The 18,600-nt window shown below is 35.3% G+C and overlaps 2 protein-coding genes across 7 annotated transcripts in view; one reads left to right on the top strand and one right to left on the bottom strand.

The window, feature by feature from the left end:
* Nucleotides 1–691, bottom strand: part of LOC149787631 (uncharacterized) — a 32,854-nt gene extending 32,163 nt beyond the window's left edge. Inside the window, exon 1 of the mRNA XM_089973808.1 lies at nucleotides 631–691. The gene's annotated coding sequence lies outside the window, so the exon portion shown is untranslated. The remainder of the gene's footprint in view (nucleotides 1–630) is intronic.
* A 12,575-nt stretch (nucleotides 692–13,266) lies between these two features.
* The window catches only part of LOC149787630 (sorting nexin-14-like), a 128,106-nt gene continuing 122,772 nt past the window's right edge, over nucleotides 13,267–18,600 (top strand). For 5 of the 6 annotated variants that reach the window (XR_016424079.1, XM_089973805.1, XM_089973804.1 and 2 more), the window contains exon 1: nucleotides 13,267–13,374. Coding sequence is in view for 4 of the 6 variants with exons in the window: in XM_089973804.1 (XP_089829930.1) it covers nucleotides 13,274–13,374 (101 nt within the window). In the remaining 2 variants the exon portion in view is untranslated. The remainder of the gene's footprint in view (nucleotides 13,375–18,600) is intronic. The other variant, XM_089973807.1, reaches the window with a different exon arrangement.

Below are 18,600 nucleotides of genomic sequence, written 5' to 3'. Positions count from 1 at the left end.
AAAGCACAAAATAGACGTGTAGTTTCACTCGTTTAAAGACACTTTTCCCTATTTCTTCTTTTCTCTCGTTTTATAAAAAGTATGTGAAGATTCTCCCTTTCACTCAAATATGCAATAATCCACGTTTTCTCTACCCATCTGTGTTTAGTGTATGTTTTGTGGATATAAGCTGTTTCATCCTTTTACTTAGTACTTGTTTAGTTGTTATAGTTTCTGCTGTGCTCATCTAAAATCATAAAAATACATGGTGTATAATTAAAATGGGCAAAAATCTCCACCAAAAATTAAATTATTAGAAGATGTTAATTCTAATGTTATTTAGCTGTCTGTACATGAGCCAATCATGAAAACTGCGTGCAGAGCGTCATTTTGAAAGACAAAACGAACTAGACGTTTAGTGTACTATTCCACCCCGTCGACCGCCTCTGATTTTCTGCCTCACCAAGTCTAACAATATGGCGATATCTAGATCAGTCGGAACGATCAGCACGATTCAACTAAACGAGCAGTAAGCGAACTAGATGTTGAAACTTAATGCGTAAAGCTAATTATTATAACCAAGAGGTCATTAAACGAACTAGCAGGGAATGGCTGTCCATAAACTGTAAAATATCATGCCTTTATACTTACCTTGTCTAGTATCTGCTCACTTAAATGCACGTGTCAGTCATCTAGTCAAATAAAGGAAGAACTAGTTTAGTTCAGCTTAGAGCAAACTTGGCTGAGGCTCGACGGGGGAGTATTTGAAGCCTTTAAAAAAGTTGAATATATTGATTGCTCTTTATGAAGCTGATAAGTTGATTTCAATTACGCTAAGCTGGAAATACATATTTAGGTCCAAAATACGTCGGCAGGTGTGCGATACATATGGAAGACTTACAATAATGTAAAATGAAGGGATATCAAGCCAGAAAACTGTTCGAAGGTGAAAATAGCTGTCTCAACTTGTTTGTTTCTTTGTTAAAATACCCAGTGTAGTTTTTTATTTATATACTGCAACTGTTCTTAATTGACATGTTATGTGACTTAATTATAATAGCTACATGTGTCACTACTTGTGTTATTTATTGATCCACACACACACACACACACACACACACACACATATATATATATATATATATATATATATATAGAGAGAGAGAGAGAGAGAGAGAGAGAGAGAGAGAGATTTTGCAGTTTTACGTGTTTCAATACATAATAGGTTAGATATGGTCCGTACATTCGGTCGGTGGAGGAAGAACTTGGGGAAAAACCACCAACACACGGGAAGCTACTGGCAAGCTTTCTGACATACCCACACTGGTCGAGCCGAGACTTAAGCTCACACAGATAGATGTGACGTTTGTGAGTGATCTGTAGGAGACTTGCAGGTGAGACTTGGACTTGCAAGGACTATGTATACAAGGCAGATGATTTCATTCGGACCTCGGATAAGTACCCAGCTATGGAGCTCATATCAAAATATGGAGGTTTTGTTTGGACGTGCTTCTTTCGGCGTGAAATATCCATGTCCAGAACATATTTTGCCTTCACATAATTTGGAAAGAATAATACAAATAATAATAATAATAATAATAATAATAATAATAATAAAATATTAGAGCCGTGGGAGTGCACATGTAAAGTCAGTGGGTTATAACGCTACAAAATGTGTTTTGACTGACCACCATATTTGACTAAACTGTTGTTTCGAGGTAAGTTTATTAAATATATGCGTATTTTGAAGAGTTTTCATACAAACAATACATACTGTACCAAAGTCAGCAGTTTCTCAGACTATTATCGATGTTAAATATTTGTCCCAAGCGCTGCTGATAACTTCAAACACCTCAACTGACACGTCCGTTGAGGTGTTTGAAGAAATTACACGTCATACAATACCCAAACAAAGACAACTAATTAGCTGATAATCTGTTGTCTTTCGTACATACCATCATTTGCTTGAAAATGTTTGATTACTACATAATTTATAGCAAACTGTACCATAAATAGAAGTGAAAATCCACCATGGTGTCTTAAAATTTCCGGAATGCATCACTTCCGATGATGTAGGTGTCACCCCAATTGTATTGTGACTGGAGTTCATTTAGTTTATTTATAAGAGCGAAAATCAACAAGTTTTGTAAAGTTTAACAAGTAATTTATTTCCCTATAATACAACGTGAAAATTTAAAATGATCTTATAGTATTATGAATTAAATCCCAAATAGTCCGGAAAATTCTGTCACAAGTCCAAATATGCAAAGTTCCAACTGAATTCCAGCTGTGTTCCAAATAATTTCTAATATTGAATTTTTGTATGTGCCTCTTGTCTCGAATATTCTGATGTACAAGTAACCTGAATTGTGATGATGTGCTAACAGTCTTTTGATGTATCACAGTAATATAATCACAAAATGCTCTTGTCTGAATTATTATAATTCCAAATTGGTGTTCCAGTCCAAGAATAGTCCAATAATAGCATTGATGAGCTCTTTGTATCTCCAGTGAATAATAATTTGAATAAACAAATCCAACCAATGAAAAACCGAACACAACAATTAGGCTGATTCTGCTTCAAGATGCTAAGGCAAGAATGAGCAATTGTTTTAGGTAAACATGATCATATACTTCTCTTCTTGACCTAGATCGCAATTACCATTTTATGGAAACGTACTGTCACTTAATGGAAACTTCCATCCTAAAAATGTCTAGGGTCAGAATCAAGACTTATCTTTAACTAAAATTCGGGTAAACATGTTTACATTGATGAAGATTTGAATATTTAATCCACAATCATAGAGAAAATATTAGTTATATATTCTGTTGTTCACAAAATAAATGTCACTGGTAAAGTAGACAGTGAACTTGATTTTGAATAAGGTCAAGTACAAAGTACGGATGTAACAGATTTATATAACGATATTACGTATAAACCAACAAATAATACAAATTAAGTATACCATACAATATATATATATATATATATATATATATATATATATATATATATATATATATATATATATATATATATATATATATATATATATTAGGATATCAAGTTGCGGATATGTTATATGCTTAAACTTTGAAATCTGCACAACTGCACAATTCAGTTTCCTTCCAGGGACCCGTTTCACACTAGTATGTGCACTAAGATTTTCCTAAATTCAAAACTCGTACCACGTAAATTACTCGGAAAGTTTGTTTACTAAAAATGTGTGCGTGATATAAGGAACAAATATATACACATTCAGAAGTAATGTTACCAGTTTTGTCTTGAGATATAATTTCGTTTTTAAGTTTTGTAAAATTAACAAGTACACACCTACTTCATATTTGAATAGATGTGATCGGTTTTTATTAAAAATTCTTATTATTCTGCTTTTATCACGCGCTGCTTCTGTTCCGGCTTGGATATTTATCACTTTTTAGTTCGAATTTAAAGTAGTCACGCATGGATGGAGTACATAAAAAGAGAACTAATTTCTTTCACGCCCCAGTGCTTGTTATCCATTCTCTCCTAGCATATGCCATTTGGAGAATGTATCCTCGGAAGGTAGCTGATTCGGAAAAAGCCATACGTTGCTTGAAAATGGAGTTGGCGTATTTGTGTCTGCTTGAAGCCATTTGTAACTCGACGCGGACGATATAACCAACGCATCAGATGTTACAATTTCAGTTGTTGCGAATGTCATCGAGTGGAAGAACCGACATTGTCATCAGCAGTTTTGTTACGGTTTTGGTTTTATGTTTTTCATTAGCTTTTTATTTCTAAACTTATTGGTAAATTCTGTTCATATTTGTGATAAATTGTTATAATAATAATAATAATAATAATAATAATAAAAATGAGGACTTTGTATAGCGCCCGACTAGAGTCCGACAGTGAAACGTAGCATAGAAAACAAATTTTGTGTTTGATTCTGGATCGAATGGATAGCCAGTGTAGGATACAGAACAGCGGGGAGGTGTGCTCTGATCGTGATATTCTAAATATGATCCGAGCAGCTGTGTTTTGAACTTTCTGAAGTTTCTGGAGCAGATATTCAGATGAACCAGACAGAACTGAGTTATAATAGTCCAGTCTGGAAAGTACTAATGAACACACAAATGTTTTAGTGGCATCAACTGAAAGATATTTGCGAACTGAGCTGATGCGTCTCAGCTCAAGATATGCAGCCTTGCATATGTTCATGACACGTTGGTGCAATGTGAGAGTACTGTTCAGAGTAACACTAGGTTTCCGTACTGACTGAGTGAATTTAATATTGGTGTTGCTGATATTTATTGTTTGAGGTAAAGGATGTGAATGAGAAAGTCTTTGTGTTGTGATCAGAACGGCCTCAGTTTTATCATCATTCATCTGCAGCTTGTTACATGTCATCCATGATTTCACATCAGAAATGCACCTCTCTAAACGTTGGATGGCAGCATCAACTTCAGTTGGGTGGCTAGATTTGTATATTTGGGTGTCATCAGTGTACAAGTGGTGAGACACTGGATGATGATCTATGACACTTGAGAGCGACTGAGTGTACAGAATGAAGAGAACAGTTCCAACAACAGACCCCTGTGGAACACCACAACATAGATCACCTGGACTGGAATGTATTCCATTTGCAGATAAAATATGTGTCCTGTTGACCAAGTAGGACTTGAACCACAGTAAGGCTGTATCTCGAATGCCAAATACATGCCGGAGACGGTGAAGTAATATATCATGGTATATTGTGTCAAATGCTGCAAACAAATCAAGGAGGGTGAGGACTGTAATCTTTCCGCTATCCAACGAAGAGAATGGCATTAACTTCTTTTAGAAGACTAGTTTCAGGACCGTGTCAAGGGCGATATGCAGATTGTACATTGCTAAAAAGACTGTTTGAATTCAGATGAGATACAAGCTGGGATAGAACAAACATTTTCTAAGATTTTTTATATGAATGGGAGATTAGAAACTGGGCGGTAGTTCTTTAAATCGTTATGGTCTAGTGTTGGTTTCTTCAGCAGAGGCTTTACAATGGCCGTTTTGAACAATGATGGGAATTCCCCGGATGAGAGAGAGGTATTAATAACATCAGTTAGTGAAGGCAATACCGGATCTAAGCACTCAAACAGCAGTGATGTTGGAATTGGATCAAGGTCACATGACTTTGATGCACTCTTCATCAGAATTGTACGTACGAAATCCATAGGGACAGGTTCAATCGCTGCTAATGGTTGCCGCTCAAATTCTGTATCCCAACTGTATGGTGACGACGAGTCAGTTGAAATTGTGGTGTCAAGCTTATCTCTAATGGTTTGTACTTTGTCGCAGAAGAAATTTGCAAACATGTCCGGAAGGTCGACTGGAGAGAAGGTAGTTGGAAGTGGTGTAGATTTGTTCCTTGACATTAGCTTGTTAGTAATCTCGAATAGCTCTTTGCAGCTGGAACTTTCCATGATCTTAGTAGTGTAGTGGGCTGATTTCGCTGCATTGACTATATTTGTAACATTCTTCTTAGCGGCTTCATAGATTTGCTTATGAATAGTGAGTCTGGTGGAAAGCCAAAGCCTCTCAACTTTACAGCGGTCTCGTTTAGCAGTGCGAAGCTGGTCCCTAACACTGCTATACCATGGAGAACACTTTTGAATTGATACTCTGCACTTGGTAGCTGGGGCATGTTTGTCGAGCAATGAACGCATGCAGTTATCGAGTTGTTCTGCTGTAGGAGGTAAGCGAGTTGTTCAGTTTGCTTGGATGTCGTACATTAGTTTGGTTATATTTATCATACCGAGGTTTGTCTTAGTAGCAGATAAAGGTGGAGGGTTAGGAACTGATACGTCAAGATGACATATAATGCAGAGGTGATCTGATGGAAGGTCATGGCAGAGGCAATTCCATCCGCGACTCATTAACGCGCACCCTTCATCTTGGGATCAAGTTTACACTCACAGAAGATTTGTTTTAAGCTTTTGCATATATTTTTCATTTGCTATTGTTTCATAAACCTCATAATGGAGTGTTCTCAAAACTGGGCTGAATCATCAAGAAGAAATACATAGATTCACCATGAAACGCAATTACTTTTGTTTTGGCCTTGAGGTCGAGCTCACAGCTGTGGAGGAATTTAACTTAGATTTCTGTTAATATTACATTGGTATTACATTCTAGGTCCCTTCATATTTTTTATTCATACTTGGGATACTTCGCTTTGAAGCCAATGCAATTCATTCTGAACCACATTCACACATCTTTAGAACTTAGGGGTCCAGATCAAAATGCTTACAGCAGTGTTTTGAACATGGGCTCAACAAACATGAACGGTCCCTCTTGTATCGACAGCCTGCATTAATTTTAATCATACATCCAAGCAAAAGGGCCGTTGTTAGGACTCGACCTTAAAAAATGAGAGAGTAAAGAAAAAATATTTTGATATTACTTGAGTAATTGTGTTATTAAAAGGTAATTGATAACGGAAATTTATTTATTATTACATAAAATATACGGAAAGATGACGAGTATCAAGAAAACCGTTCTAGATACATTGGTGGAGTTCTTACAGAGTAGCTTTTTGAGGATTCTTCCTTTTAATGTTACAGCTTGTCCAGTATGTTGCTTTTATTTTTAAATTGAATGTATTCTTTTAATCGATGTGATTTCTTTACCAATGTTAGGTTCTTGTACTGGATTAGTTTCTCTTCTCTCTACATTCATAAATTTGAAAGAAGTTTCCCCAGAAAATATGGAATTAGTTTACTTTGTGTTCGTACGGTATTTGTTAACAAACTGAAATAAATCAGATGCGTTAGCACAGAGGTTGCAATGTTCTTAGGTTGACAGTCTGCTCAGCGTATTTGATTTGAATACAGTGCAATCATGAATACAGAAAATACACACCTGGGCGTAAACTTAAGAAATAAGACAAGTATATATGCAATCTTATTACAGAATACACAGTAATTAAATTAAAATAAGATATTATTTTATCGAAGTAAAAGCCCTGTTTTGATTTGTAAAGGTGTCAAAAATAAGCTTCTTCTGAGATGCTATACTCAGTGTCCTTTACTGATCTCAGACTGAAGGAATATGATCTATGACGCATGTACGGTCGGCAGGTGATGATGACGTGTGCCGGTATTAATGAATTTGCTCCCAATCCTAATTCTTTTTACATATTCTTGTAAATTGGAAATACGTTCATGCAAGAAATGGATTATTTTTTTAAAATCAGTTTCTTATATACATGTCTGCAAGGTCTGTGTTAATGATGTATTGTGATACACGAGTTTTCGATAGTGTTTTGTAGATTTATAAACGTTCAATGTAAAGGTCTTGCATAAAATATGCCTTGTAATTGCAAATCTGTGCCTAAATTGATCCACTCTTACAAAACCCGAACAGACTGAAACCATTTTCCCAAAAATTGATACACAAAAGAGACCTTTATATTTACTTTTCTTTTGAATTTTCTTTTTCTTTTGGAAAGAGAACATGCTTATTACGCCAGATCTTCTGGAAACATGATTACCCATGCAATCGTCTTTATTGTTTGCTGACTAGTAACATTGGTGGTCGATGCAATGTATAACAATCTTTGTTTTTAACTGTTATACTATTGTACCGCCTTTATAAAAAAAAACAAAAAAAAAACATTGTATTGTATTGTATAGTGTCGCATTGCATTGTTTTGTATTGCAGTACTTTTCTACCGGGTATTGTGAAGTGATCGATCGTTCGCTTGAGCTGAATTTGCGGTCGTCATCAATCATGCTGTCAACACATTTAAAACTTTACTTTGCAGTCCTAACCGTGTTATTGGCTTAAATAATGTAGCAGAGGTGTTGCTGAATTTCTATCCTAAAATTATGTAATGCGCGAATGGAGATGAATGTAGACCTATTTGATTCATTTTGAGAAGAAAAAAAATTGTGTATATACTACCAGTGGTTTTCCAGGGCTTCGCTCAACATCTACTTAGAGCGTTTCATGAGCGAAGCCCTGGAAAACCACTGTGGGACAGTCAGCATTGGAGAGCGTAACATCACCAACCTCCGCTTTGCAGACGACATTGATGGGCTGGCAGGCAGTGAAGACGAGCTAGCCACCTTAATGAAGAACCTGGATGAAACATCTTCCAGACTTGACATGGAGATAAGCGCTGAGAAGACAAAACTGATGACAAATAGTGGCAAACAAATATCAGCCAAGATTAAAGTCAGAGGACATGAATTGGAAACAGTGAGCCAGTTCAAATATCTTGGTTCCATAATCACTGAAGAGGGATCAAGAGCAGAAATTTTGTCAAGAGCAGCACAAACAATGGCAGCTATGTCAAAGCTAAGACCCATCTGGAGAGACAAGAATATCTGTCTGAAAACTAAAATCAGACTATTGCGAGCTCTAGTCATCTCAGTCTTTTTGTACTCATGTGAGGCATGGACCCTGACAGCAGAATTACAACGAAGAATCCAGTCACTTGAAATGAGATGCTACAGGACCATCCTTGGCATCTCTTACAAGGACCACATCACAAATGAAGAAGTGCGTAACACCATCAGGCGCAAAGTAGGCCAATATGAGGACCTCCTCACCACCGTCAAAAAGAGAAAGCTGAAATGGTATGGCCATGTCACTAGAGCCAACAGTCTATCCACAACAGTCCCGCAGGGCAGCGTCCAGGGTGGCAGAAGGAGAGGTAGAAAGAGAAAAAAGTGGACTGACAACATCACAGAATGGACCAGGAAAAGTTTTGCGGAGACACGGGCATTGGCACATGATCGAGACAAGTGGAGGGAACTTGTCAGATGTTCAGGAGCACAGTGCCTCAACGACCACACTAGGTCATGAGACTGATGATGATGATGATACCAGTAAAGAATGAGTTGTAAATTTCTTCTCAAAAAAAGAAGAAAAAGAAAAAAAGAAATCGTAATCTATTCAAAGCCTCTCGACCATTTCCACGAGTGTTGTAACCTTATGATTTACCAAAAGTTGTGAAGGAAAAATAGTTCGATGCATTCGCAACTTCACGGTCAGTCTTGTTACGTAAACAGCAGAGGTGGTCCGCGTGGCAGCTCTCGACATATATTCGATGCATGATCAGTAGGATTAACCACAAAGCTGCGATTATGCCCACCTCCAGTCTGCTTGACACACACACACACACACAGAGGCTGCTTACCTGAAGTTGCGAATAGAAGCGTGGTAATGGGGTTTTTATTCCGGGCTTACCGATCTGAGTCAACACCTTCAATATCCCATGACTTTCACTTTTTTCGCCTGCTAGTATAGCGCGAATGTAATTCGTAAAGGTCCAAAGTCATGCCTGCGAATAGTCTCGCGCAACAAAAATAAGAAAGACAAAAAACGGCAAAAAAAAAAAAAAAAAAAAATTATAACCATAGGCGCCTTTTGTTGGAAATTTACTGCATTTAAATCACATCCATGTTTCGGATTTGTCTCCGCGAAAGTGCTCCAGCTTCAAACCGGCACGCGGTTTTCCTTTCAGCTATCATCGTCTCAGATTCGGTTATGGTAAACCACGGCTTGGTAACTGTGCTAAGACTGCTTTTGGCGGCTGCGAAAAGTTGTGAATAAATGCGTGCTGGTTGATGCAGATGTAACAATTCCAACTGGTGTACCAATGAATGGGCAAGGTCGCATCACCCATGGTCGAAAGCGTTTTACTTTTCATTAAAAATTCCTGCTCGATTTGAAGCCTAAATAAGCACTCCGTTATGGCCCATCAATTTCTAGGTCAATACAAATATTTTCCAGTATCAGCAACAAGCTGAAATAAACTAGTTGAAACATATTAAAGTTAAAAGGTTTAATTCCTGTAGAAACAGCCATCCTGTACGAAAAGTTCCGCCCTGACTTCAACCAGATTCCAGGTGGAATTTTAAAGCGATTTCACATAAAGCCTAGATTCCACTTATTATAAATTTTAGGTGGATTCACGGCGGATTCAGGGTGGAATATGGCCCGAAATATGCAAATTACTCCCGTATATTATTAGGAGGAATGTTTATTCCGCCTACAAGGCGGAATTTGTTTATTCCGTCTACTAGAGGGAATCTGTTTATTCCGCTTATTTAACCTAGATTCCCCTTATTATCACTTTTAGGAAGATTCAGGGTGGAATATAGCTCGAAATATGCAAATTACTGTTACTAGGCGGAATCTTTACTTCTGCCTAATTAGATGGAAATACCTGCAGAAACCCCATCCAATAATGAAACTGTCAAGGTGGATTTCAGACGGGTTTTTTTAAAAGCAATTTCTGCCTAAAACATAAAAAATATACTTCAGTTTTCTACTAAACTGCCTAATGATTTTTAGACATTACTGGGAATCAATGATAAATATTCACAGTAATATTTAAAATGGATCATAAATTTTATTTTGACAGACAGTATCAAACAAGATTTAGGTTTTTCTTGTCCCGAGGGGCAATGCCATTTTCTTTCTTGCATACAAAATCTAATCCATGATGGCATGACTTAAGTATTTTTCATTTCACTTTAAAGTTTGGTGAGATTTCACAAATATTTTGACCAAAACTTTCATTGAAAATATGTAGAGGTCTCACTAAAATTTTGATCATTATATAGTATTTTACTGAAGTTTCAGTAGTGTTTCAGACATTTCAGTAGGTTTCAAAGAAATAACATATGAATTAAACAGGACTTTATTAACCAAGGTGATATTTAAGTGTGCATGAAAACAATGATACTGATGTTGTAATTATATGACATCCAAGGCAAGAGAAATGGAAGTTAATAATAATAAAAATTATAATAATAATAATAATGACTTTTTTTAGAGAAGGTAATTCAGTTAGTTACAGAACTAATCTACCTTGATGCCTTCTATCTGTGATGTACAACATATACAGTATATACAACATGATATGAAATATCTGGCTTGACACTAAATAATTAAGTGGTTTTAAAATCAAAGTATCAAGCCTGGAACATATGCACAGGCATCTGTGAACACATAAACATATATAAAATATTAATCTGCATTGAAAAATTCAGCCTTGAGAATAATGCAGAATTACAGAAAATCATCCATTTGAGACACTGATTATGGGAAGAAAAGCTAGGAGCCTGCCACTTGTACTGTAGACTGGATTTTTGATTGCACAAACTATGATGCTGTTGTGGTCTCTTGAATTAGTCCTTGTTCCATAAGCAGCCGTGACAAACGTTTATCATGATATAATTACTCTTATTTTACACTGAATTCTAACACATCTAGAATATTTGGATAATATACACAATAATGCCTCACGTTATTGAAAGTAGATTCTACGTTTCAGCCAAGAAAATTCCGCAAAAATATGACCATCTTTGATAGACATGGATATCTGGCAACAATTTCCACCAGTGATCTACATGTTGTCCCTCCTTAAATTCTGAAGTTAATCAGTTTGGAGTTGTATAACTTCGAAATCATCCTGATTCCTGGTTCAATTCCTTGTCCTATTTAGCACGTTAGCCGCTAGTACTAATATTAGTACCCTTACTCGTACCTCGTGTACAAATCAAGTTGAGGCTACATCGTAGCTAGTTAACCGCTACTGTAAAGTTCTTTATGGCACAAAAAACAAAATGATTGTCGTGGCGTTCAGTTTTCATATAGATTGACTAGTTATGCTCCCATCGACTCTGCATTCAAGCTATTCTCATCGCCGCACATTTTTTAAATGGTTATTCAATCTCGTATCCCGCTCGAAAATTTGAATCGCTATGTTTAGCAAACATGCTCATTCCCATCAGTTTCTGTTACGCGACGATTCATTGGGCAATTACAAAGTTTTGACCAATCAGAAAGCTTTATACAACGAGCCTCTGTTAAACAATAAACGGGACAAATACTTATTTGAAAGCTGGTTGAGGAATGGGACTGGATAGAGCATTATTTAAAAAAAAAATTCGGAGACGATATTAAAAAATGGGTCCATATCGAGGAAATTCAGGTCAGGAGAAAAGCGAAATTCTGTTTTAAAGCGGAAAACAAGATGAAAACTTGTTTGAGGGCAGTTAAATCCAATTGAAGTTAAACAAAAATACAACAACAACAACTTTGAAAAAGAAATTTAACAAGGGAAGATGTGGAAAGAAGTTATAAATTGTGCCCAAAATAAACAATAAAATTACAGCTATCAGAAACAGGAAATATAAATGCTGCTGAAAATCATTCAAATTGTACAAGAAACAATAAATGTTATTATATCTTACTGATATTTTTATTGAAAAGTCACTGATATTGCAATCACAAAATGTCACTATATTTTCAGTCATTTAACTTTACAGTCACACAAAAGCCAAGTCCTAATTCTGCGTTATTAACTGATGTAATTAATAATGACTAAATTCTTCATTCCGCCTAGATGTTGGTTAGAAAATAAACTAAGTCCAGATTCCTCCTTTCATATAATAGATGCCAGTGATTAAGTTCCTAATTCCACCTAGATGGTAGGTGGAAAATCAACCAAGTCCAAAATTATGCCTAAAGATGTATTATATAGCAGGATTTTGACAAAAGTCCATCTTAGAGTTAAACAGACTCTAGATGGATTCATCTTTGACTTCTCCAATTTTGCATGTCCGCCTTTGTATTAACCAGATTTTTAACATTTTAGGCAGATTCCGCCTGGAGTCTGCTTAAGTTCCAGGTGAAATCTGCCTAATGATTTATTTCGTACGGGATGTAAAGTTTCGCAAACATAGCAGTTTTTCTGTTTTATTTGTTTTTCTTGTATATGTTTTGTAGTTGCCTTTGAGAAAGACACATTAAAGAGTCGAAAGCGCTCAGGCTAATTAGATACTAGTTTCGCACTGTTCGTTGTCAGTGTATTGTGTGTGTGTGTGTGTGTGTGTGTGTGTGTGTGTATATATATATATATATATATATATATATATATATATATATATATATATAGAGAGAGAGAGAGAGAGAGAGAGAGAGAACTTCATCCAATATTATTTCTTGGCATGGATTGACCCCGTATGCACTATAGTGACGCCTAAGAATGCCCCGCATTATAGAAACAAACAAAAGTAAAGATGGCGTGACTAACAATGTAAATAAAAGAAAGACTGTAATTTAATTGGGATCTTCTTTTATATCATTGATAAATATTTAATCTTTTCTGTAAATCTCTTCATGAAACTAATTTACTCGAATCCTGAGTACCAAAAAATTATCATGTCCATAACGAAGTGACGGATAGAATATTTATGATATTCTTGTTACGAAACCGAAGCTTTCCAAATAAAACGGAAGTACATAAAAATGGCCGTAACATGGTACCGAATGAGAAACATCATCCATCAACATATAAAATTTACATCATTTGTTGGGGTATTGCTTATTTTGACGCTTGTCTTCTTCAGGTAATTCCAGATGGTGTTGTAAAATCGGGTAACTGCGGATTTAAAACCAATAGTTGTGAGAAAAATCTCATTCACTTGACATAATGTGGGGTAGCACGATTTACCCAAATATACCCAAATACACCCAAATACTGCCCAAATATACCCAAATACTGCCCAAATACTGTCCAGAGACAAGCAACTGATACATTTACTACTAAAAAAATTAATTAAATTCATTGTCAAGTTAAGTTCTGGGTCAAAAATGAATACTTTAAATGACTAAAGCAATTAGAAATTCGTTGTACGAAACGTTTCGTACATCTCCAATTACCATTTGCTCGGAAATTATCGACATAGTCCGGGACGACATATATATGTCCCTAATTTGCATACTTAATACTTAGATATCTATATTCTACAATAATGTTAATTTTTATTTGTGGACACACCTTCAACATTTAGATATAATTAGATATTGGCCTAGAGTGTGTCCCCCCACCCATGGCTCTTTGTTCGAAACATTCAAAGACTTATGTGTTCCTGTTCCAACTCTGATATTTTTGTGTTGTTTTTTCTTAAAACTTTTCGCTATGTATATGCTGTAATGTTTTGTCTACTATATAGTTTCTGTGTCTGGACTGGCCTTCGTGTGGTCAAATTTTTTCTTTTATTGATGTTTATTTCTGCTAAAAAATATAGACTCTGACCACACACACACACAGAGATATATATATATATATATATATATATATATATATATATATATATATATATATATATATATATATACATGTGCAAAAATTGTTACCTTTGGCTTAAATCCTTGGATGCATGCTGAATTGCGTTTTTCCCTTGCATTTTTCTATATACATAGTATATAGAAAAATGCTTTAAAAAAATCCAATTCAGCACCAATGTTGATATAGTTAACGAATCTATTTATAACTTGGTGTCTGATCGTTTCCAACTGATTCTTTGACTTTTCTTTCTCATTACTGTCTCATTTCCATGTTATATTTATATACCAAATATATATTGATCATCAGAGTATACATCTTTTCTAAGAGAAATAAACAGCAAATTACCAAAAGACAAAATCTGACCACACAATAGCTAATTGTATCTAACTGTCGAAGGTGTAATCCAGAACTTAACTTTGCAATGAATTTAAATCTCTTTAGTTTTAAATGTATCATGTGCTTATTTCTGGACAGTATTTGGGTATATTTGGGCAGTATTTGGGTATATTTGGGCAGTATTTGGGTGTATTTGGGTAAATTATGCCGCCGCATAATGTGTTAGAGCTGGGTCGGTATGGGGATACTTAAGCAGAATTTATGGTATTTCTGTAAATACCATTTCTTAAGCAGAATTTACAGTATTTCTGTAAATACCTTTTCTTTCTTTGTTCTTACTTTTGGCATTATCTCATATATGTAACTGGAAGTGGTTGTTATATTTGTAGACCGTTTATCACGTGATATTTCACCCTACTGGATGGATACGTGATCTCGTATGATTTGCGTTTCGGGTTAATCTTGAAATGATGTCGGGTCTCATACGATACTAACGACCATCCCTATTTGTTTTAATAAATATTTTTCGAACAGAAATAATGGCAAAACATTTGATAGCGTATCTTTTACACCCATGAGAATCTAAAGCTTACAATGCAGTTACATGCATCTATTAATACATACCTGCCATATTCAGACCCTATATAGAAGGGGTCCATCATAGTCCTACAATGTAATCACATGTTGGTTTCGTTTTAGTGCTATGTCTTACTATCCAAATAACAGCCTTTTATAGCATGTTTCGATGTTGTTGACATCGGAATGAGTAATCAAGTTTCAGGAAGATTGCACACACTTGGCAGCCTATATCGACACTCTTCCACTAATTTATGTGTAATTAATATACTTACTGTGCTGTCTTTATCCTTGCGGAATGAAAATATGATGCTAGCAAATGGACGCATTTTCACGTTCAGTTGACATACATTTGAATTCGTTGCAGTGCGACAGTAGTTGAGGTATGCTGAAGTAAGTTCAAGTAGGTTCATGTTGGGGATATGTTTTTTGAATGAAATGAACCGTTGCTTTAAGTTCCAATAGGCATACTATATTTTTATTAGTTTCATTAAAGAATAATATTTCAACTTAACCCGATTTTAGCATTTCTGGCTTTCATTGCTTTCCAGCCAACTGAAATGTAGACCGACAAAACTTGAAAACAGGTCCATTTCTTTTGTGAGAATTGGAATTTATTAGAGAAAAGACATCAGAGTAAGTAAAGTCTGACTAAAACAGTATGACTTTACTTTGTAGAAAAGCGTCGTTATTTAAGTTGTCAGTTGTGAAATATTCCGGAAAATTTGACTTTCGTAACGATGTTAGTCGACATAAAAACAAGCTACACAGTGCCATTAGTTAGGCTGTAAGACCTTGGCGCCCACAACATAAATATCAGCGTCATGATCTTACATGTAGGACTAGGGTCCATCGAAACACCCCAAACCATTCCAAACCAGCCGCAACCCCCAAAACCCACTCATAACTCTTAAATAATAGATATAAAGAAATAAGCTACTGGTTCTTTTATATAATTTACTGTAATTACACTATAACTCTTTAACTTTAATAAAAACAAAGCACTTTACAACAAAATTACATAGACTTACATACATAGATATTATTATAGAAAGAAACTTCAAAACAAAAGAGAAGCAAACGACCATTGGACTCTACATAATACAAGCAGACAAGTGAATGTTTTCTTTTTTAGCGTGTATATGATACAAGGGATAGCATACTCCAACTGTTTGTGTACACATAATCAAAAAATACCCTGGTACTGTTTTTTGAAGCATTTAATCTTTTCAGTTAAAAAAGAAACTCATTGTGCATTGTACCTTTGTTTATTTGATTCACCTACTCTGCAAAACTATATGAGTATTTTTTTTAAGTAAGTGGATATGCATATAATGCTGGTAATTGTAATAGAGACCTAATTGCAACGCCATAAAACCCCACCATTCATTTGTGTACACCTTACACTGAAACACAGAGGAAAAATATTCCTTGAGAGAGAATCTGAAGGAGGAAGGTATGTGGCTAGTATGTGAACAGGCTAGCAGACAGATGGACAGAGTGATAGACAGATGAAAATGATGAACATATCAAACGACAATTAAAAATGATCAGTAAATATTCAGAGAGATATAGTCTGAATAATGGGTGGGACTATGTAGGAAGGCATGTATGTATCCAGACTAGCACACACACACACAAATACACACACACAAACACACAAATACACACGCACACACACATATAAGCACAGACTTCATTAAAGGAGAGACATACAGGGGTACATTATCTTAGAGAATGAGGGACAGAAGGACAGAGGCATAATGGTAGGAGTGTATTTTGATTAAATAGATATGTAAATAGATAGTCAGGTAGCCTGACAGATAAGTATAAATAATTGCACAGACCTATCAACAAAGGGCATGAGACTGGAAAACAAAGAGCTAAAAAACAGTCAGGAAAGAAAAAGAAAACTACATCACTATATAAATATCTAAATAGGCAAATGATGCATAGATTGATTCATAGGTACAAATTAAATCGATATGTCTAAAATTATCCCATACAACTTCTGTTAAAAAATAATTACATATATAAATTGACACTCTTGCTGATCATAATCATTATAATTATCGACATTTCATCATCATCATCGTCATGATGAACATAATACAAGAAAACAAGAGATTACGATGTAGGGAAAACCTAATTTATTTCCACTCTTAATAATCTGTCCAGTATTTCACCCTGGACCATTCTACATGTTGTAGACAAATGTCTCAATAACTGTTTTATTTATCTTTTTAAACGTATATGGGATCAATGTCCTCAGTTCGAATTCCTGTATATGTTACTTTTGGTTTCACCTACATATTGTTTATTGTGGTCTAAACAATTACATATATATAACATTTTGAGTACCAATCGGAAATTTGTTAAAATTGAATTTTTCTTGAAATTTGTATAGAAATGCATATTTGATTGTTGTAACTTAAATTTGTATTTGTCTCAGTAAAAACAAAATTGTAGCACCTGAATATTGCAGTGTTTCACAAAAATTGTAGAAAAAAGTGATTCCTCCAGCATATAACACTAGGTAAGCAACATTTGAGTTCAGGAATATTGCATGTATCAGCAACCGCATTCACATTATACAATGGCTGAAAACTATTATCAGTCCATCCAAACTTCAGTATTTAGAATTTAATAATGCTCTTGAATGTATGCCCAGGATGAAAACTTTTTGATGCATTAGCTGATGTGTGTTGGTTTATTTGAAATGTGCTCTAGTATTAAAATATATCTGCTTATGAAGTTATTTCCCTTATAAACTGTTCCATGTGAAGTTATTTCCTTTTAAACTGTTACATGTGAAAAGTCTACACTTTCTGTACTAATTTAAGACTTTGGACAAGATCTTTATCCAAATGAAGAAAATATCCTCATAAATACAATGGTAATTCCAGAGTTCTGATGACAATTTTTTTCTCCCACTCAGCTACATGAATATTTGCTTAAGACAAGGCATGTTTTAAACCCATTGTCATGCCATTTGTTTGCATATAAATCTTTCTATTGGCATAAGAATCATTCTTAAAAGATTACAATACCTTGTGGTTGAATTCTTGCGAGTTGGGTTGTCCCATCCTTTAACACTCAAAACTATATTGAGTGATATTAAACAACTAATAACAATCTTTCTGAGTTGCACTGGACCTAATAGGTCACATTGGTCAGGAAATAATGATACACAAAGCAAAAATTGCCAAGCAACAGTACAGAATTAGTAACACTCCAGATGAGAATATGATCATTAGGAACATGACAAAGGAAAGAGTAAAAGTATTTGTGATTGTGTGGGCAGAGCAATTTTATGATTGCTGGTTGACTGTAGCTCTCGTAAACTATATAAATAAAAAGTATCTTTTTATTTGATTTTTTATGTATGTAATAAGAGACCACTTTGATAGCCTAGTGGTTACAGTGTCTGCCTCAGATGCAGGAGGTTGTAGTTTCAAACCCTGGCCGGTTCACACCAAAGACTTATAAAAATGGTATTAGCAGCTGCTTCGCGCTCAGCAAGACTTATAAAAATGGTATTAGCAGCTGCTTCGCTAGGCGCTCAGCAGTAAGAGGTTAGTGTTAGGTCTGG

Source organism: Sinohyriopsis cumingii, chromosome 11 (assembly GCF_028554795.1).
Source record: "Sinohyriopsis cumingii isolate HCF-2022 chromosome 11, ASM2855479v2, whole genome shotgun sequence".
NCBI lineage: Eukaryota > Metazoa > Mollusca > Bivalvia > Unionida > Unionidae > Sinohyriopsis > Sinohyriopsis cumingii.
This window is presented reverse-complemented; position numbering and strand designations above follow the sequence as displayed.